This window comes from Prionailurus viverrinus, chromosome A2, assembly GCF_022837055.1.
Source record: "Prionailurus viverrinus isolate Anna chromosome A2, UM_Priviv_1.0, whole genome shotgun sequence".
Classification (NCBI taxonomy): Eukaryota; Metazoa; Chordata; class Mammalia; order Carnivora; family Felidae; genus Prionailurus; species Prionailurus viverrinus.
Genome location: NC_062562.1, coordinates 156,456,590 through 156,473,724, shown reverse-complemented (window position 1 = coordinate 156,473,724; position 17,135 = coordinate 156,456,590). Strand labels below are relative to the sequence as shown.

Sequence of the window (17,135 nt, the reverse complement as noted above, 5' to 3'; positions counted from 1 at the left end):
TCATGCTCAGATATTACACTATCACAGTCTTATTCCACCCATTTATTTTCCCACTCCCAATGCCATCACTGTGGTCTGGCTTCTCTTAGCTTCTATGATGAAATGCCCTCCCAAACCACACGCCCTCCCCCTCCAACGTATCTTGCCCAAGGGTGCTGGACTAAGCTTCCTGAGTGCCACTTTGCTCATGACATGCTCCTCTCCTTAAACATCTTCACTGTATCTCCACTGCTCACCAAATACTACAAACTGCCTACAAAGACTTCCATAATTGAACTTTTCCTCCTATTCTACCAAAAAAAAAAAAAAAAAAAAAAAGAAGTAACTGTAGTCTATAGTGAAGTCAAATTCTTTGCTAATCTCCAAAAATACACTGCATTTCCAGTTTCTGCCTATGCTCAAGGCATTAACATCACCTAGCACACTGTCCCACTCACCGCAAGGCCCAACTCCAAACACATCTTTGTTATGAGGCTTTCTCTGATAAGGATGGAAAAACCAGAAGACGAAGTGCTATTTCTGATGGAGAGCTTTTTTGTGGCTGGCCCTATTCTAAGAAAATCGGCATGACAACCCAAAGAAATGAGTTCCACTAGACAGAGAATTGAAGTTAGAGTTTAGAGAGAATTGAAGCACAGAGAGGTTTCACAGCTGGGCAGATGGAAAGCCGACATTCGAACACGTATGGTCACTCCTCCTCTTAACCACGTGGCTCTAGTAACTCTAAGAAGCCACGGTCTTCACTTTCTAATGGGTGGACTAAGCTAACTGCCTCCCAATCCACTGACTGATCTTAATATCCGCCAAAGCAGGACAACCCCACACCACGTACTTCCTGACATGATACGGGAAGAAATCCACAACACGTGTATGAAGCATGCTTGCCCTAAAAATTAAACCTGAATCTAATTCTGCCTCGGGACCCGTGATCCTCAATCTCAGTATACACACAAATCCCCTGGGGACCTGGTTAAATGCACATTCTGACTCAGCAGGTCTGGGTTGGGTCCTGAGACTCTGCGTTTCTAATCCATTCCCAGGAGGAACTGCGCTGCAGGAGCACGGCCCACGCTTTGGACAGCAGCAAAGCTCTAGCACCTGGGTCTGATCGCCAGTTTATAAGACACAGGAGAGACAGGGGAACAGATCAAATGACTCAGGGCTGAGACTACAATGAGGAGAGTAAGGCATTCACCTCAGGTGCAAAATTCACGCCAAAAAAACCACAATGGAGACAATTAATTCTAAAAATCAAAATGAATGCAAAAGACCCATGATGAACACAGTATCACGGTTTGAAATAAACACAGAACCAATATCACCAATTTTTCTCCTTGCCTCAGGCCCCCACAGGACTCTGCGCAGCACTGAATGGTATAACTTATCCACCAAATCTCGATTATGAAAAACTCTCCAGGGAAAAGGCAGACCTGCCTGGTTTTGAAAATAAATAAATACTTTAAAAGAAGGAGGGGGTTATAGTTTGAGAGGCTTTAGAAATAGATACTAAATGCAATGTGTCAAAACTTGTTTTGATATTGATTTGAACAAACCATAAAACAAAGACTGGGGGGATAGGAGGGAAAATATACACAGGCTGGATATGAGAAGACAAAAGAATTTCAGGATTGTTAGGATCATAATAATGCCATTGTGATTTTTTAAGTTCTTACTTATTAAAGACAAGGTACTGAAGTATAAATGATAGAAGCTAGAATTTCTGAAAATCTGCATCAAAATATTCCAGAGGGGGAAAAAAAAAGTAGAGAAATGAAATGAGATCAGTAAAATGTTGGTATTTATCGAGGCAGGGTGAGAACACATGGGGATTATACTACTCTGATTTTTATATGACTAAAATCTCCATAATAAAAAAACTTTAATCTTTTCTTAGGCACCCCTGACATTTACTTTGTACCTTCAAACAGGACCCAGCACAGAGCACCTCATGCATTCATAATAAAAGTAACTGCTCTTTTAATTTGTGCCAGCAGCTGTGATTATATCTCCTAAGTGTCACAATAAGGTTGTCAGATGTTATACGGATGAATAAGGTGAAGTTTAACAAGGTTGAATAATCTGCCCAAAGTCACTCACCCAGCAAGTGGCACACGCGAGGCTCGGACCCAACTAGCTCAGAAGCCCAGGCTTGAAGCACTACGTTAAAGTATCTGTTTTATGTCCTATGGGGTCTATGACAGAAGACAATCTTCAGTTTACGGCTCTTCATTTCTCCCCGGCTCCCTTAGATACAGGAGCCATTTCCAGAGGTTAAGGTAAGGACTACCTGGTTTGGAATCAGGGTTCTCCCACTTTTTAGCTGTGTGACCTTGGGCAAATTACTTAATCTTGCTCTCCCTTGGTTTCTGCCTCCTTCTAGGGTTATTAATCTCACACTAGGAGATGAATAACCATCTCAAAGTTGTTCGGAGGATAAAGTGAGTTAATAAACATAAAGTGCTTAGAATCACGTCTGGTATATGACAAGCCCTGATTAAGTGTGAGTGATTATCATCATTACTATTACCAAGTTCTCAATAAAACTGAATGACACTCAACACACCCACCCAACTTAAAAAAACACTTATTTTTACTTCTTCTAAGCAATTGTTTTTTGGCCACAGAACTTGAAAGGTGAGCTCCCACCCGTGCTGGTGAAAGCTGATGATACAGTAATCAAGATTAACCTTTCTATATTCGGAGGGAAAAAACTCCAATATTAATAAAAACCTAGGGACACACGGCCCAGGACCATCACTTAGCTTCGCATTTGCTTTGCAAGTTTCACGTTCAGGGATTCATAGTGTCAATGGGACTTTAAAATCCCCAAGAAAGTATCAAGAGTTCTGGCGGAGAGACTAGACGCCCCACAGAAATGAATGGCGGGAGCCCTGGGTCACAGGCCAAGGTGGGTGACTGAACCAGTGCTGGAGCACGGAGCCGAAGGACGGAGCTGAGCACGAGGAGCCAGAACAGAAGAAGAGCAGGGCTACTGTTGACTGCGGAGCCAGGAAAGGAAGTTCGGAACCTGTGCCAAGGCTCACCAACCAAAATCCCAGGGAGAGAAACCAGACCCAGGACGAGCAAGCCCGAGATCCCCAGAGATGAAAGCAACAATGGGAGCTGAAATCAGATGCATGATGGTCCAGACCAAGCCAACTGTAACTGCTTACGCCCCGCCTCGTCTGGGGTTATGTTCTGTCGTAAAACCACACTTTCCAAGCTGTCCTGTTCCACAGGTAAAGTGAAATAATAAGGCTGAGATCTTATTAGACCATCTGGCAGATCCTGGTCTTCCTTCCCCACAGGTTGTCTCTCAAATCATTCACTGCCAGTTACCAGAAGTAATTCATTTTAACTCCCAACATACTGAACATCAAATTTACTCACAATTACTAGCATTTGTTGAACCCCATGTCTATCAGGCACTACGCTAACAGCTTTATGGTTCCTCACTCAATCCTTCCATGACCCAGGGAGGCACTCTTATCATCCCACTGTACAGGGGGACCTAAGGTTTAGGGAGCCCGAGGTCACACTGCTAGGAAGCGTCAGTTCTGTCTGACTCCGGAGACAACTTTAAGACTACACTGCCTCCTCTCCCCCGCACTTTTTATTAGTAGATTCTGTGCTACTGAAGGGTGAGGAACAAGAGAGGGACTGTTGCAGGGAACTGCCGACAGGATGAACTGAAGAACCTGGAGCATAATCGCCCCCAGGGAGCCCAGAAAGCCTAGAAAGAGCAGTTGAAGAGGAATGAGCAACACTTAAATTCGCTTTACTTTCAGCAAACAGGGTCATTTCCTCCTCTTCAATTGCTCTTGCTGAGTCCTGAGAGCAGCCCCCGCTGCTCCTGCTCCAGTGGACTCCAGCAACCGGCTGTGGGGAAATTATGCAGAGGGAAAAATATCACAGGTTTTCTTCCTTGAAACTGAGAGGAAGGGAGACTAAGAGGGGAAGGCACTCCCGAGGAGGAAAACTTACAAGCACATTAACAATGGAGAAGAGCCTGCAAAAAAATGGAACAGATCAAGAGGAACATATGCAACTTCTTCCAAATCTGTTGCAGAAAAAACTTTTCCTTAGAAAAACCATGACCATTATTAAAATCTCAAAATCAACATTAAAATACAGGCAACTGTTATTACTGGCACGTGAATCCTTTATCAGGAAATTGTTTTTCTTTCAAAGGGAAGAAAAAAGTCAAATACATATAATCAAACAATTTGTCTGGGTTTTTTTTTTAATGTTTATTTTTGAGAGACAGAGAGAGAACATGCATACATGCGCAAGCAGGGGAGGGGCAGACAGAGGGAGAGAGAGATTCCCAAGGTTCTACTGTGTCAGCCCACAGCCCAACACGGGGCTAAATCCCACGGATTTTGAGATCATGACCTGAGCCCAAATTAAGAGACACCTAAACGACTAATCCACGCAGGTGGACCACAATTTGTATTTTCTAAAATGAGTAATGCAAAATATTATGTTCACCAGTCTCAGAAATCAAAATCAAGGAATTTACAATTCTCTAAGTATAAAATATTAACCATTATAATATGCTTACCTTTTTATTATTGAGCAATATAAAGCAGTGAACTATAGATAAATGCAATAGCACAGATGAATCTCAAAGCCACTGTGCTGAGAGGAAGAAGCCTTTCAAAAACAGAATACATCTTATTCCATGTACATAAAGTTTGGAACAGGGGGGAAAAAATCAATCTATGGTGGGGGAGAAAAGAATCAATCTATGGTGGGGGGAAAAAAATCAGCAGGACAGTTACCTCTGGGGGCAGGGGACAGAGATTGACCACGAAGGGACATGAGGAAAACACGCAGAGTGATGGCAACATTTTGTATTGTGCTAGGAATCTCGGTGATACACGTATATGCACCTGACAAAAACTCAGTGCACGTACGCCTAAGATCCGTACATTCCAGGGGCACCTGGGTGGCTCAGTTGGTTAAGTGTCTGACTTCAGCTCAGGTCATGATCCGAAGGTTCGTGGGTTCAAGTCCCGCATCCGGCTCTGTGCTGACAGCTCAGAGCCTGGAGCCTACTTCAGATTCTGTGTCTCTCTCTGCCCCTCCCCTGTGCATGCTCTGTCTCTCTCAAAAATAAACAAACATTAAAGAAAATTAAAAAAAAAAAAGATCTGTACATCCCGTTTTACACATATTCTGTAACTAAAAAAACCACCATAAGCAAACACTAATTTGCCTATAACCGAATTACTGATAAGCATCTTCAGGTATTTAGGTGGTAGTACAGACCTCTACAAATTATTTTGAAATGCATCAAAAAGTGAGACAGAGAGGGATGGACAAATGGAGAGATGCGTGATAAGGCAAATACAGTAAAATCTAGACTCCAAGTAATAGGCAGGTGTTTATTGTAAAATGCTTTCAATTTTGTGGTATGTTTAGAACATGTTCAGAGAATTTAGGAAAATCCGCTCATCCACTTATCAAGGAAGCTACAAAGGGAAAGGCAGAGGGAAGGGCAAGAACAGTGAGCAAAAGGGGAGTCAGACAAAGGTATCAACAAAGACAGCTACGGAGCACAGAGGAACCAATGACACTCTGGAGGTTTCGAAATAGGGGTCTTGGTCCCTGGCAGTGTGTCCGGTTTTCACCACGGATGTATAATGCATGCTAATAAAGGTGTTCTAAGCGTTTTGTTCCATTGGAGCAGTTAAAACTACAACAGGAACATTACGCAAGAGTTCTGATAAAGTTACACGAAAGGCAGTGAAAAGGTAGTGTCATTAATAAATACAGTGGTACTTATACACAGAAGTGAGCATTGCTCTCCAAAGTCGTCATCAGCAAAGAAAGGACATGGGATTTCGGGTAGGATTTACCTGGGTCCAAATCCCACCAGCTACTAATCTACCTGAGCCTCAACTTCCTAATCTCGGGTATGGAAATCTTCTTACCCCTCTCACAAGGCAATTCTGAGGATTCGATGAGACCACACACACGGAAATGACTAGCCTGGCACGGGGTTAAAAGTAATTCCTCAACACATTGTTTTGAACAATGAATAATTGAGTAACTCTTGTTTTTCTTTCCTCTTAATCTGAGAATGCCACCTCTGTGACATTTTTGGGTTAATGACCAGGTGAATAAAAGTCCAGTGTTTGTGGGGAGAGGGAAAAGAACACACACAAAGAGAAGGGTAGCAGAAAACAGGCCTTCTTTTAGGGACCGCTGGAACACAGGTCGAGCTGAGGGGCCATGGAGGTGGGACGAGAAGGGACCAGGAAAAGACTGGAGAGGAAGACAAGGGCAGGGTCACCAAGGGCCTTCTGTGCCGGATTAAAGAAGTGGGTCTCTGCACCCTAAGCACTGGAGAGCCATTTACAGGCTGTCTGCTGAGGAGGGCCATGATCGGAGTTCTCTTTTGGAAAGGATGTTCTGATGGCTGATCCCAGGGTAGAATTCCAGGACCACTTATGTGCAGACAACGTCAAGAGAATCAAGGTAAAGACTAGAAAAATAGGACTCCAAAATCGATACATCATACTTACAAACAGTAGTGTGGTTATGACCGTCTAACCAGTGTGTGGAATAAAAAGAGGAACCCAGGAGAGTCCAGCATTTAAGGGATGAGCAGAGAAAGACACCCTACAGGTAACTAAAAGAGAGACAAAGAGAAACAAATGTGGTTGATACGGACTGAAAAGTATCCATTGAACTTGACAACTATGGGGCTATTAATGACCTTGTCAAGAGCAGGTTCAATCAAGATGAAATAGAAATCAATTTTACTAGGCTTACTCTAAAGTGAAGGTAGAGACTGAAGATGTGGGACATGCTTTCAGGATGGCATCAAAGGGGGGCACCTAGGTGGCTCAGTTGGTTAAGCATCTGACGCTTGGTTTTGGCTCAGGTCACGGTCTCATAGTTCATGGGATCGAGCCCTGTGTCAGGCTCAGTGCTGACAGTGTGGAGCCTGCTTGGGATTGTCTCTCTCCCTCTCATTCTGCCCCTCCCCCAAGTGCTCACACGTTTTCTCTCTCTCTCTCTCTCTCTCTCTCTCTAACATAAAAAAATAAAAAAAGAATGCCATAAATGAAAGAAGACAGAGCAATAAATAAATGGAAGTACACAATTGAGAGACAATATGTTTAAGCCACAGGGGTTCAACAAGGAGGAGGAAAAAGCAGGAAGGATGACATTTAAAGATGAAGTGAGGGAGAGGATAACCCATGAGAAAGAACAGAATTTAGATCAGAGTTGGAGGGACTGGCCTTGGACACGATGACAGAGACCTCACCCAAGGAGACAGAAAGGAAGAACATAAGTGTGTGTGCAGTGGGCAGGGAAGAAATAATGTTCAAGACTTGGAGGAAAGGTAGCTGGCTGGGGAAGGAGGGAGGGGAGAGTGCTCCAGGAGGGAACAAGATGTGTGAAGGCCCTCCCAGGAGCCCTGAGACAGAACCTCAAGGAAAGTGAACTTCTTCCAAAGTGACCTGAGAGTTCTATAGACTAAGGTGTAGATGTGGCAGGGCTGGAGATGTGCACACACAACACCAAGTCAGGTTGAGTCGAATCCAAAAGCAATAGCAACCCACACTTCTTTAAACATCACTCTGGCAGTGGAGTGCAAATTAGATACAAACCAGGCAGGAGTAGAGGCAAGAGCAGTTAGGATGTATTTAATAAAAATCCAGGCAAGAGGGGCATCTGGGTGGCTCAGTCAGTTGAGCGTCTCACTTCGGCTCAGGTCATGATCTCACAGCTCAGCTCGTGAGTTCAAGCCCCACATCAGGCTCTGTGCTGACAGCTGATAGCCTGGAGCCTGCTTCAGCTTCTGTGTCTCCCTCTCTCTGTTCCTCCCCTGCTTACACCCTGTCTGTGTCTCTCTCTCTCTCTCTCTCTCTCTCTCTCTCTCTCTCTCTCAAAAACTAAACAGTATCCAGGCAAGAGATGATGGTACAGTGGTGGCGACAGCAGAGCTGGCAAAAGAAATCAAATACGTTCCGAGATTTAGAAAAGGCAAAATCGCTTAGAATGTACAGCCTGAATGTAGGAAAGGAGAATGAAGGACAGATGGGGGATGAGGTTCACATCTCTAGTTTGGGAGGTTAGATAGATGGTGAGTGGTACCAATCACTGAGAAGGGCAGGTGCGGCCAGCGAGCTTTTGCTCTTCAGCCGGCCGAGCTTGAGGCATCCATCTGTGAAGCATGCAAACAGACGCATTAAGGAAGCAGGTGAGTGCACATACAGGTCTGGAGCCGCGAAGAGGTCTTTAGGGCAACAAACCTGGGACTGGTCTACAAACAGCCGGAAACTGCAGGCATTGAGTAGATGAGATTGAGTAGATGAGATTACGTAGAGAGAGGACGTAACGTGGCAGGGCCCGAAGGAACCGCTTCCCTAATGTATGAGTGGAGAGGAGGAGCCAACGAGGAAGAGGTGGAATAGCCAGACACAGACGAGCAAAAACAGAAAGCAATGAAAAAATGATTTCAAGGACAGTAACTGTGTCTAAAGCTGAGCTGTCAAAAAGAATGAGAAGTAAAACTGGTGAGAATAATTCTAACAAAGACTGCATGGGATATAGAATGAGTAGGAGGTAGGGAAGAAGACAAAATCTACTCAAACAGCTTAACTGTGAAAAGGAGGAGGAACGAGGGATAGAAAAGGCCAGGGAGGGCACCTGGGTGGCTCAGTCGGTTGGGCGTCCGCCTCTTGATTTCAGCTCCGGTCACGATCCCAGGGTCATGGGATTGAGTCCTGAGTCGGGCTCCATGCTGTGAATGAGGGAGGGCTGCCTGCCTCTGGCTGAATGGAGTCAAGAGAGGGCCCTCAGGGTGTCCGTAGGGGCTCCCAGGTGGGTACATGGCAACAAGGCCGTGGGTGGAGTGCCAGCCAAGCCATGAGCGAGGGACAGGGAAAAGAAGAGGGCATTCCCCAGACACAAGCACCCCTGAGCCAGGCAGGAGCAGGCTGGAGACAAGACCAGCTCTGAGCACCGTCCTAGGTGACACATCCTCTCAGAGAGGGGCAGCTGGGGCTGTCAGATGTCAGCTCAGGATCCCAGGGTGATGGGACAGAGCCTCGTCAGGCTCTGTGCTGAGCATGGAGTCTGCTTGAGATTCTCCCTCTCCTTCTGCCCAGCCCCCGCATGCACATGCTCTCGCTCTCTCTCAAAGAAAAAAAAAAAGCCAGGAGGACTCGTGAAAAGTGCAGCTGAGAAGTGTGTGACAGGCGCATCAAGAAATCGAGGGAAAAAGTGAAGAAAGCAGCAAAGAGTGATGGATTTGGAAGAAACTGGACGCTCTCGGGGACAAGAAGTCTTGGTAATATTAAAAAATACGAGTAAGTTTGGGAAATGTGGAATAATAGAAGTCTGAGAGACTGCGATACTGAAGTTCCAGATTTCAGAAGAACAGGGGCAAGCAGTGAGAAGGTCTCAGCCACGGAGGGTCGGGAGGACCCAGAAGAAGGCGGAGCAGCAGTGAAAGTCCTGGAAGTAGATGAAGTCAGGAAAGGAAGGCCAGGCTGGTACACGGGTCACACGCATGTATACTCGGGGTACACCAGAAGGTAACAAGACTCAGCGGGAAAAGGACACTGGTCAACCAGGCACTGAAGCCTATAACTAACATAAGTGAGATCCCAGAAAGCCAGAAGGTTTACAGTTGTAGGATATAACCAGATATTCTGAGCCTCAAAGGAAAAGAGACTTGTATAAGAAGATGGAAGATGAACTGTTTGGAACAGGTACTGAGGAGCTAAGAGATGTCAACCCCACCTTACAACCCATTTGAAGGGGCAAGGCAGCTCCTACTCAAGAGAGCCGCAGAGAAGATTTTCTCAGGAAAAAAGTAGATTAATATAAAGGACGAATGTGAAGATTGCTATATGAAAAGGCTGAGGATATACAGGGGTGTCTGGGTGGCTCAGTCAGTTAAGTGCCTGACTTCGGCTCAGGTCATTATCTTGCTGTTCAGAGATCGAGCCCCACGTCAGGCTCTGTGCTGACAGCTCAGAGCCTGGAGCCTGTTTCAGATTCTGTGTCTCCCACTCCCTGCCCCTCCCCCACTCATGCGCACAGGTGCTCTCTCTCAAAAATAAACAAACGTTAAAAAAAATTTTTTTAAGGATAAGGATATATAGATAAAAGGAAAAAGACAATAACAAGAAATAATCTGAACATAACCAAAGAACCCATGTGTAAAGCCCACAGCTGACACCATACTCAACAGTGAAAAACTGAAAGCTTTTTCTCAAAGATCAAGAACAAGGCAAGGATTTGCCACTTGTATTCGGTGTGGTATTGGAAGTCCTAGACAGAGCAATTAGGCAAGAAAAAGAAATAAAAGGCATCCAAATTGGAAAGGATGAAAAATTATCTGCTTGCAGAGGACATGATCTTTTACATAGAAAACCCTAAAGATTCCACACAACAAAAAAAAACTGTTAGAAAATACAAATTTAGCAACATTGCAGAATACAAAATCAGCACATAAAAATCCAGTTTTTATATACTAACAATGAACAACCCAAAAAGGAAATTAAGAAAATAATCCCATTTACAATAGCATTAAAAAAAAAAAAAGAATATTTAGGAATAAATATAACCCAAGCAGGTGAAAGACTTGTACACTAAAAACTACAAAACACTGCTGAAAGAAAGATACAAGTGGAAAGATATCTGTGTTCATGCACTGGAAGACTTAATATCATAAAAATGTGCGTACCACCCAAATAAGCTGCAGATTCAATGCAATCCCTATCAAAATTTCAGTGGCATGTTTTGTAGAAATAGAAAAAAAAATCCTAAGTTCATATGTAACACAAGGGACCCTGAATAGCCAAAAGAATCTTGAACAAAGTTGGAGGCCTCACACTTCCTAATTTCAAAACATATTACAAAGCTACTAAAGCCAATGGTATGGGCATGAATATACAGACCAGCAGAACAGAACAGAGCACCCAGAAGTAAAAATTTTAAAAAACGGGCTGGCATATATGATCAATGGATGTTAGACAAGGATGCCAAGATCACACAATGGGGGAAGGACTCAAAATGGATTAAAGACCTAACTATATGACCTAAAGTTATAAAACTCCTAGAGGAAAATACAGGGAGGAAAGCTTCCTAACACTGAATTTGGCAGTGAATTCTTAGATATGACACCAAAAAGAGAGGCAACAAAAATAGAAATAGACAAATGGGATTACACCAAACTTTAAAACTTCTGGGCATCAAAGGACACCATCAAAAGAGGGAAAAGGCAGCCTATGAAATGAAAGGAAACATTTGCAAATCATCTATCTCCTAAGGGATTAAAGAATTCCTACAACTCACCAACAACAAAAAAACCCCAAGGAACCTGATTTTTTTTTTTAATTTTTTAATCTTTATTTTTGAGAGAGAGAGAGAGAGAGAGTGTGCGTGTGAACAGGGGAGGGGCACAGAGAGAGGGAGACACAGAATCCGAAGCAGGCTCCAGGCTCTGAGCTGTCAGCACAGAGCCCAACGCAGGGCTCGAACTCACAAACTGTGAGATCATGACCTGAGCCGAAGTCGGACCCTCAACCGATGTAGCCACCCAGGCACCCCAGGAACCTGATTTTTAAAAACGGGCCAAGAATTTGAACAGACATTTCTCCAAACATAAACAAATGGCCAAACAGTATGTGAGAGGATGCTCAACATCACTAATTATTAGGGAAATGCAAATCAAAACCACAAGATACCCATATCATACCCATTACGATGGCCACTATCAAAAGCAAAGCAAAACAAAACACAAATAACAAGCGTTGGTGAGGATGTGGCAAGATGGGAAACCTCATGTCTGTGAAATGGTACAACCAGTATGGAAAACAGAATAGTGCTTCCTCAAAAACTTAAAACTGGAACTGCCCTATGATCTAGCAATCCCACTTCTGGGTGTACACCCAAAAGCACTGAAAACAGGATCTGGAAGGACTATCTGCTCACTCAAGTTCATTGTAGTAGCATTATTCACAATAGCCGAGAGGGAGAAGCAACCCAAATGTCCATCAACAACGACTGGATAGAGAAAATGTGTTAGGTACACGCGTATGATGGAATATTATTCAGCCTTTTAAAAGAATGAAATCCTGCCATCTGCTATGACATTGATGAACCTTAAGAACGTTACGCTAAGTGAAATAAGCCAGTCACAGAACACAAATACTATATGACAACACTCATGCAAGGTCCCTAAAGTAGTCAAACTGACAGAAACAGAAAGCAGACTGGTGGTTGCCAGGGGCTGGACGGGGAGAGGAAATGGAGAGTTGTGTTTGATGGGTACAGAGTTTCACTTTTGTAAGATGAAAAAACTCTAGAGCTCACTTGCACAACAATGGGAACATACTTAACTCTACTGCTGGTACACTTAAAAAGGGCTAAGGTGACAAATGTTAGGTGTTTTCTACTACGATTTAAAAACAGAAAGACCACATGGCATGAAGGAATGGAGGAGAAAAGTCAGAAGAAAGGAAGAGCAACAGGACAATAGGGGTTTGCATTTTGAATGCACCCTTGAATGTCAAGGAGGGAGGCAGAGCCAAAAGAAGCCAAAGGCAGGCTCCTACTACAAGATCAAGCTGTTTCTGATCTAATTCAGAAGGAGCGGGCCTCTTTTAAAGTCTCAAGAGAACACTGGCAAAAAATTATTAGGGTGCCTACAAGACATCTTGAACATGGTTATTTCCTCAAATCTTCACCTGGTAGCAGAAATAGCAGTGATCCTTAGGGTGTGGGATGGGCAGTTGTCCCAAATGGACTTCCCTGTCGCCTGGAGCAGGTGCTCCTGCAAAGGGAATCCTAGTTCCCACCCAGGCAGACGGTATAAGGACTCACGGGTAGTTAGAAAAGGGAGAAAAAGCACACATTATAGGTTTCACATTCCATTTGTGATAACATTTCCTCCAATTTTTTATAACATACTACCAATTTTTTTTTAATGTTTATTTATTTTTGAGACAGAGAAAGACAGAGAGTGAACGGGGGAGGGTCAGAGAGAGGGAGACACAGAATCCTAAGCAGGCTCCAGGCTCTAAGCTGTCAGCACAGAGCCCAACGTGGGGCCTGAACCCACAAACCACAAGATCATGACCTGAGCCAAAGTCGGACGCTCAACCGACTGAGCCACCCAGGCGCCCCCAGACCTGAGAAACTTAAAATTGGTAGTACACACGGGGCGCCTGGGTGGCTCAGTCGGTTGAGCGTCCGACTTCGGCTCAGGTCATGATCTCACAGCTCGTGAGTTCGAGCCCCGCGTTGGGCTGTGCTGACAGCTCGGAGCCTGCAGCCTGCTTCAGATTCTGTGCCTCCCCGTCTCTCTGCCCCAACCCACTCACATTCTGTCTCTGTCTCTCTCAAAAGTAAATAAACATCAAAAAACATTTTAAATAAGCTTCTCAGGTCTGTTCTTTACATGCTAGCTAATGGAATTCAAGTGCTGAGCCTTGGGAATACTTGGGGGGGAAGGGGATATGTCCCATTCAATCTACAGCTGTGAAAAACTAGACACCATGTAGCATCCCCAGATTATCTCTGACAGTGGTGAACTGAGATGATTTACAAAAATATCAGTATGAATCTCCTTTCAAATGTGGAGACTTCCAATGTGGATTACAAAAGCTTAATCCCCAAAATACTGTAACTTGATTGGCTCTCTTAATTGTTTGGATAATTTTCACATAAAAATGTTACTGAAATCTTATTATCATGCTAAATCAGAGGGAGCTCTGGCACTTTCTTCTCCCTTCATGCCTAGAGGCTAATAAAACCCACGACTGTTGAACTCCTTATTCAATCAAAAGGTTTGAAAGTCTTTGTCTCATTTAAATTAACCCGGGCTAGGGGCGCCTGGGTGGCGCAGTCGGTTAAGCGTCCGACTTCAGCCAGGTCACGATCTCGCGGTCCGGGAGTTCGAGCCCCGCGTCAGGCTCTGGGCTGATGGCTCGGAGCCTGGAGCCTGTTTCCGATTCTGTGTCTCCCTCTCTCTCTGCCCCTCCCCCGTTCATGCTCTGTCTCTCTCTGTCCCAAAAATAAACAAACGTTGAAAAAAAAAAAACTTTAATTAACCCGGGCTAACTGTATCAATGTGGAAAGTCACAGGGGTTGGAGGAAGCAGATTCACTCAGGGTTCTACAACAGCAGTGATAACAGATCAAGAGGCTGTAGTAAGAAACAGAAGCAATGAAATCCCGAGGAGACCTAGGAGTTCAATCCCTGTCTAATAAGAACTTGGGAAGCGACTCCTCTCTCCCTAGGCTGGGCCTCAATTTGTTCAGCTTCTGATCTCACTACTACAATCTATACCCGCTGTTATCCAGTGTTGATGGCACTGTTATAGTTACAATTTTCCAGAACTGATTACAACAAGAAGCCTTGGTCTTTGTGGTTTTAACATTTATTTTTCGTTTACACCACAATGTGTTCTAGAGAGGAGCACAGCTGAGCAAGATTTTGACCTTGGGCCCTTTTATACTGTTGGAGGTTGAAGGTGGGGTGGGTGGGGGCTGTCCGATATTTACCAGTGTTTTCCATACAGCCAATGGCTTCCCCATGTCAGCAGACAGATCCCAGCTGTAGTTTTCTTCCAATGATTTCTAAGTGTTTTAAAGAACACAGTCATCTTCTCCTAGGGATTTGCTAGGTTAATAGAAGCAGAAAAAGAAAAAGGTCAGTACCCAAGGTAATTGTGTAGAGGCCCCATGACGCCTTCCATCTGCCCATCCTGCCTGTTTCCTTCCCTCACTCCTGTTCCTTATTACCATTCCTCTGGCCTCTTCCCACCTGCTCCCTTCCGGTCTCACCAAATCTTCTCACTGCCCACCTGCCTCTTCTTTCTTTCTTTCCTTCCTTCTACCTGAACTCAATTCTTCCCCTCTCTGCTCCCTTATGCCTCACTGTATTAGAAGCAAGGGGGGGAAGGGCAGAGAAGAAGGCAATTCCAGGCCTCCTGCTTTTTCTTTCTTCCTATGGTCACTATACCACTGTTTAAGAGTGTCTAAATAAACAGTTTTAAAAATTAAAAGAAAATAAAAACTAATAAAAGGGGTACCTAGGTGGCTCAGTTGGTTGAGCGACTGACTTTGGCTCAGGTCATGATCTCTTGGTTTGTGAGTTCAAGCCCTGTGTCTGGCTCACCGCTGGCAGCACAGAGCCCCTTTCAGATTCTCTGTCCCCTTCCTCGCTGCCCCTTCCCTGCACTCTCTCTCAAAAATAAACATTAAAATTTTTACACACAAACAACTCAATAATAGATAATATAAAGAGCTTATTCAAAATAGAGGAAAACACTAGCCACTCAACAGGAAAATAAACAGAGCAGAGAACACACACACACAGAAAATTCCATGAAGCACTAATACAAATGGCTGTGTGCAGTTTTCAACTTCCTGAGTAATCAAAGACATGCAAACTACAAGGAACTATCACTGTTCACCTCTCAAAGTAACAAACTTTTGAATGATCGTATTCACAGATGACAAAATGAGAATCGACCTTCTCGTGCACTCCTGTGAGCAAGGTAAATTAATACAACTTTACTAAAAAACCAAGTAACCATATAGATCCTTATTCTGTTTGTTTTCTTCACAGCACTTATCACTGGATGATCTTTATTTGCTGATTTCTTTAGTAGCTCACCCCAAAGGAACATAAACTCCATGAGAGCAAGGACTTGGTTCTGGTACCTGCTGTACCCCCCGGGCCTAAAATAAGATCGGGCACATAACAGTCAATTGATAGCTAGCTAACTGCTGAATGTGACAGGGTTCAGGACGCACTACCCCCAAAATATAGCAACTTAGCATGGTGAATATTTTAAGCTAAAGGAGTCTGAGAAACTGTCAAAAGCAGGAAGGTCACTTTAGCCTCACCACCTGACTCGTCTTCCCTGAAATAGGTCATAAAATCCTCATATATGAGGTACCCTCCCTAAACCCAGAAGGAGTATCACCTGCAAAGAAAAAAGGATGCCAAGAAGAATCCTAACAAACATGCCTTGCTAAGTTTCCTGTTAACTTCAATTTCCTGGAACTCAACTTACCATATTCCTCTGTGACTGTCCACTCTTCATCAAACCTAATTTTCTATCCACTGACCACCACCCCCCCAACGCCCGCTCCTGGCCTAGAAACCTCACTTGCCCACTTGTAGGAAGGGAAAGCAGAAACCAAGCCAGGTTTGTGCTTGGGCGACCGACTGGATAAGGATTTCCATCATTAGATCTGGAATGTAGGTTCGTGGAGAAATGTAATGTGTGCAGTTGAGGAGATAGTGAGTTCGAGATGCCTGCAGAACATCCAAGTGGATATCCAAATGATCAGTGGATGTCTGGATTTAGCAGTTTGGAGTTAGGAGAAGTTTGGTAGAAGATACAGATTTGGGACTCCTCAGTGTGAAGGAGGTCAAGTTTGACTGCAGATAAAAAATCACCCAAGGCCGGGGCACCTGGGTGTCTCAGTCCATGAAGTGTCTGGCTTCGGCTCAGGTCATGATCTTGTGGTCTGTGGGTTCAAGCCCCTCATCAGGCTCTGTGCTGACAGCTCAGAGCCTGGAGCCTGCTTCGGAATCTGTGTCTCCCTCTCTCTCTCTGTGCCTCCACCGCTCACACTGTCTCTCCCTGTCTCTCAAAAAGGAATAAAACATTAAAAAAAATAATTTTTTTAAAAATCCCCCAAGGCATGGGTAGAAATATCAACAGTATTAGAGAACAATTTAAGAGTCAATAAAAGTCTGTTTAAAGATCCAATGGAACTCCCTTTTTGTCACAAAACAGTGATTCGTACATTATAAAAACGTGCAAACACGCAAGCACTCTAGTGTAGTGGAAAAAGCACTAGTACAAGGGTCCTGAGGCCTAGATTCTAGAGTCGCTTAATTACTTCCAGACAGTGAGAGCCTGGGTAAGTCATTTAACCTCTACCTCTCTCCCCTTGTCAGTAAAATCAGAATACACCACCGGCTCCTTTGGCTCAAAAGATCACCCCCCAAAGAACTGTGAATGCACTTTGTAAATTTCTCTGTAAGTATGTAAGTTGTCATGGCAATGTGCAATGTATTAGCTAACAATGCATATTCCTTCTAAGTACCCAAAAGAATTCTTACTCCTCAATCTCTGT

General features: G+C 44.1%; 1 protein-coding gene across 5 annotated transcripts in view; it reads right to left on the bottom strand.

The window, feature by feature from the left end:
* AGK (acylglycerol kinase) overlaps positions 1–17,135 on the bottom strand; it is an 81,529-nt gene that overhangs the window by 63,784 nt on the left and 610 nt on the right. For 3 of the 5 annotated variants that reach the window (XM_047834573.1, XM_047834610.1, XM_047834583.1), the window contains exon 2: positions 14,541–14,658. In XM_047834573.1, coding sequence (XP_047690529.1) covers positions 14,541–14,641 — 101 coding nt within the window. In that variant the 5' untranslated portion in view covers positions 14,642–14,658. Of the gene's footprint in view, positions 1–14,540; positions 14,659–15,070; positions 15,094–16,060; positions 16,539–17,135 lie in introns of those variants that run through there. The other 2 variants (XM_047834592.1, XM_047834600.1) reach the window with 2 other exon arrangements.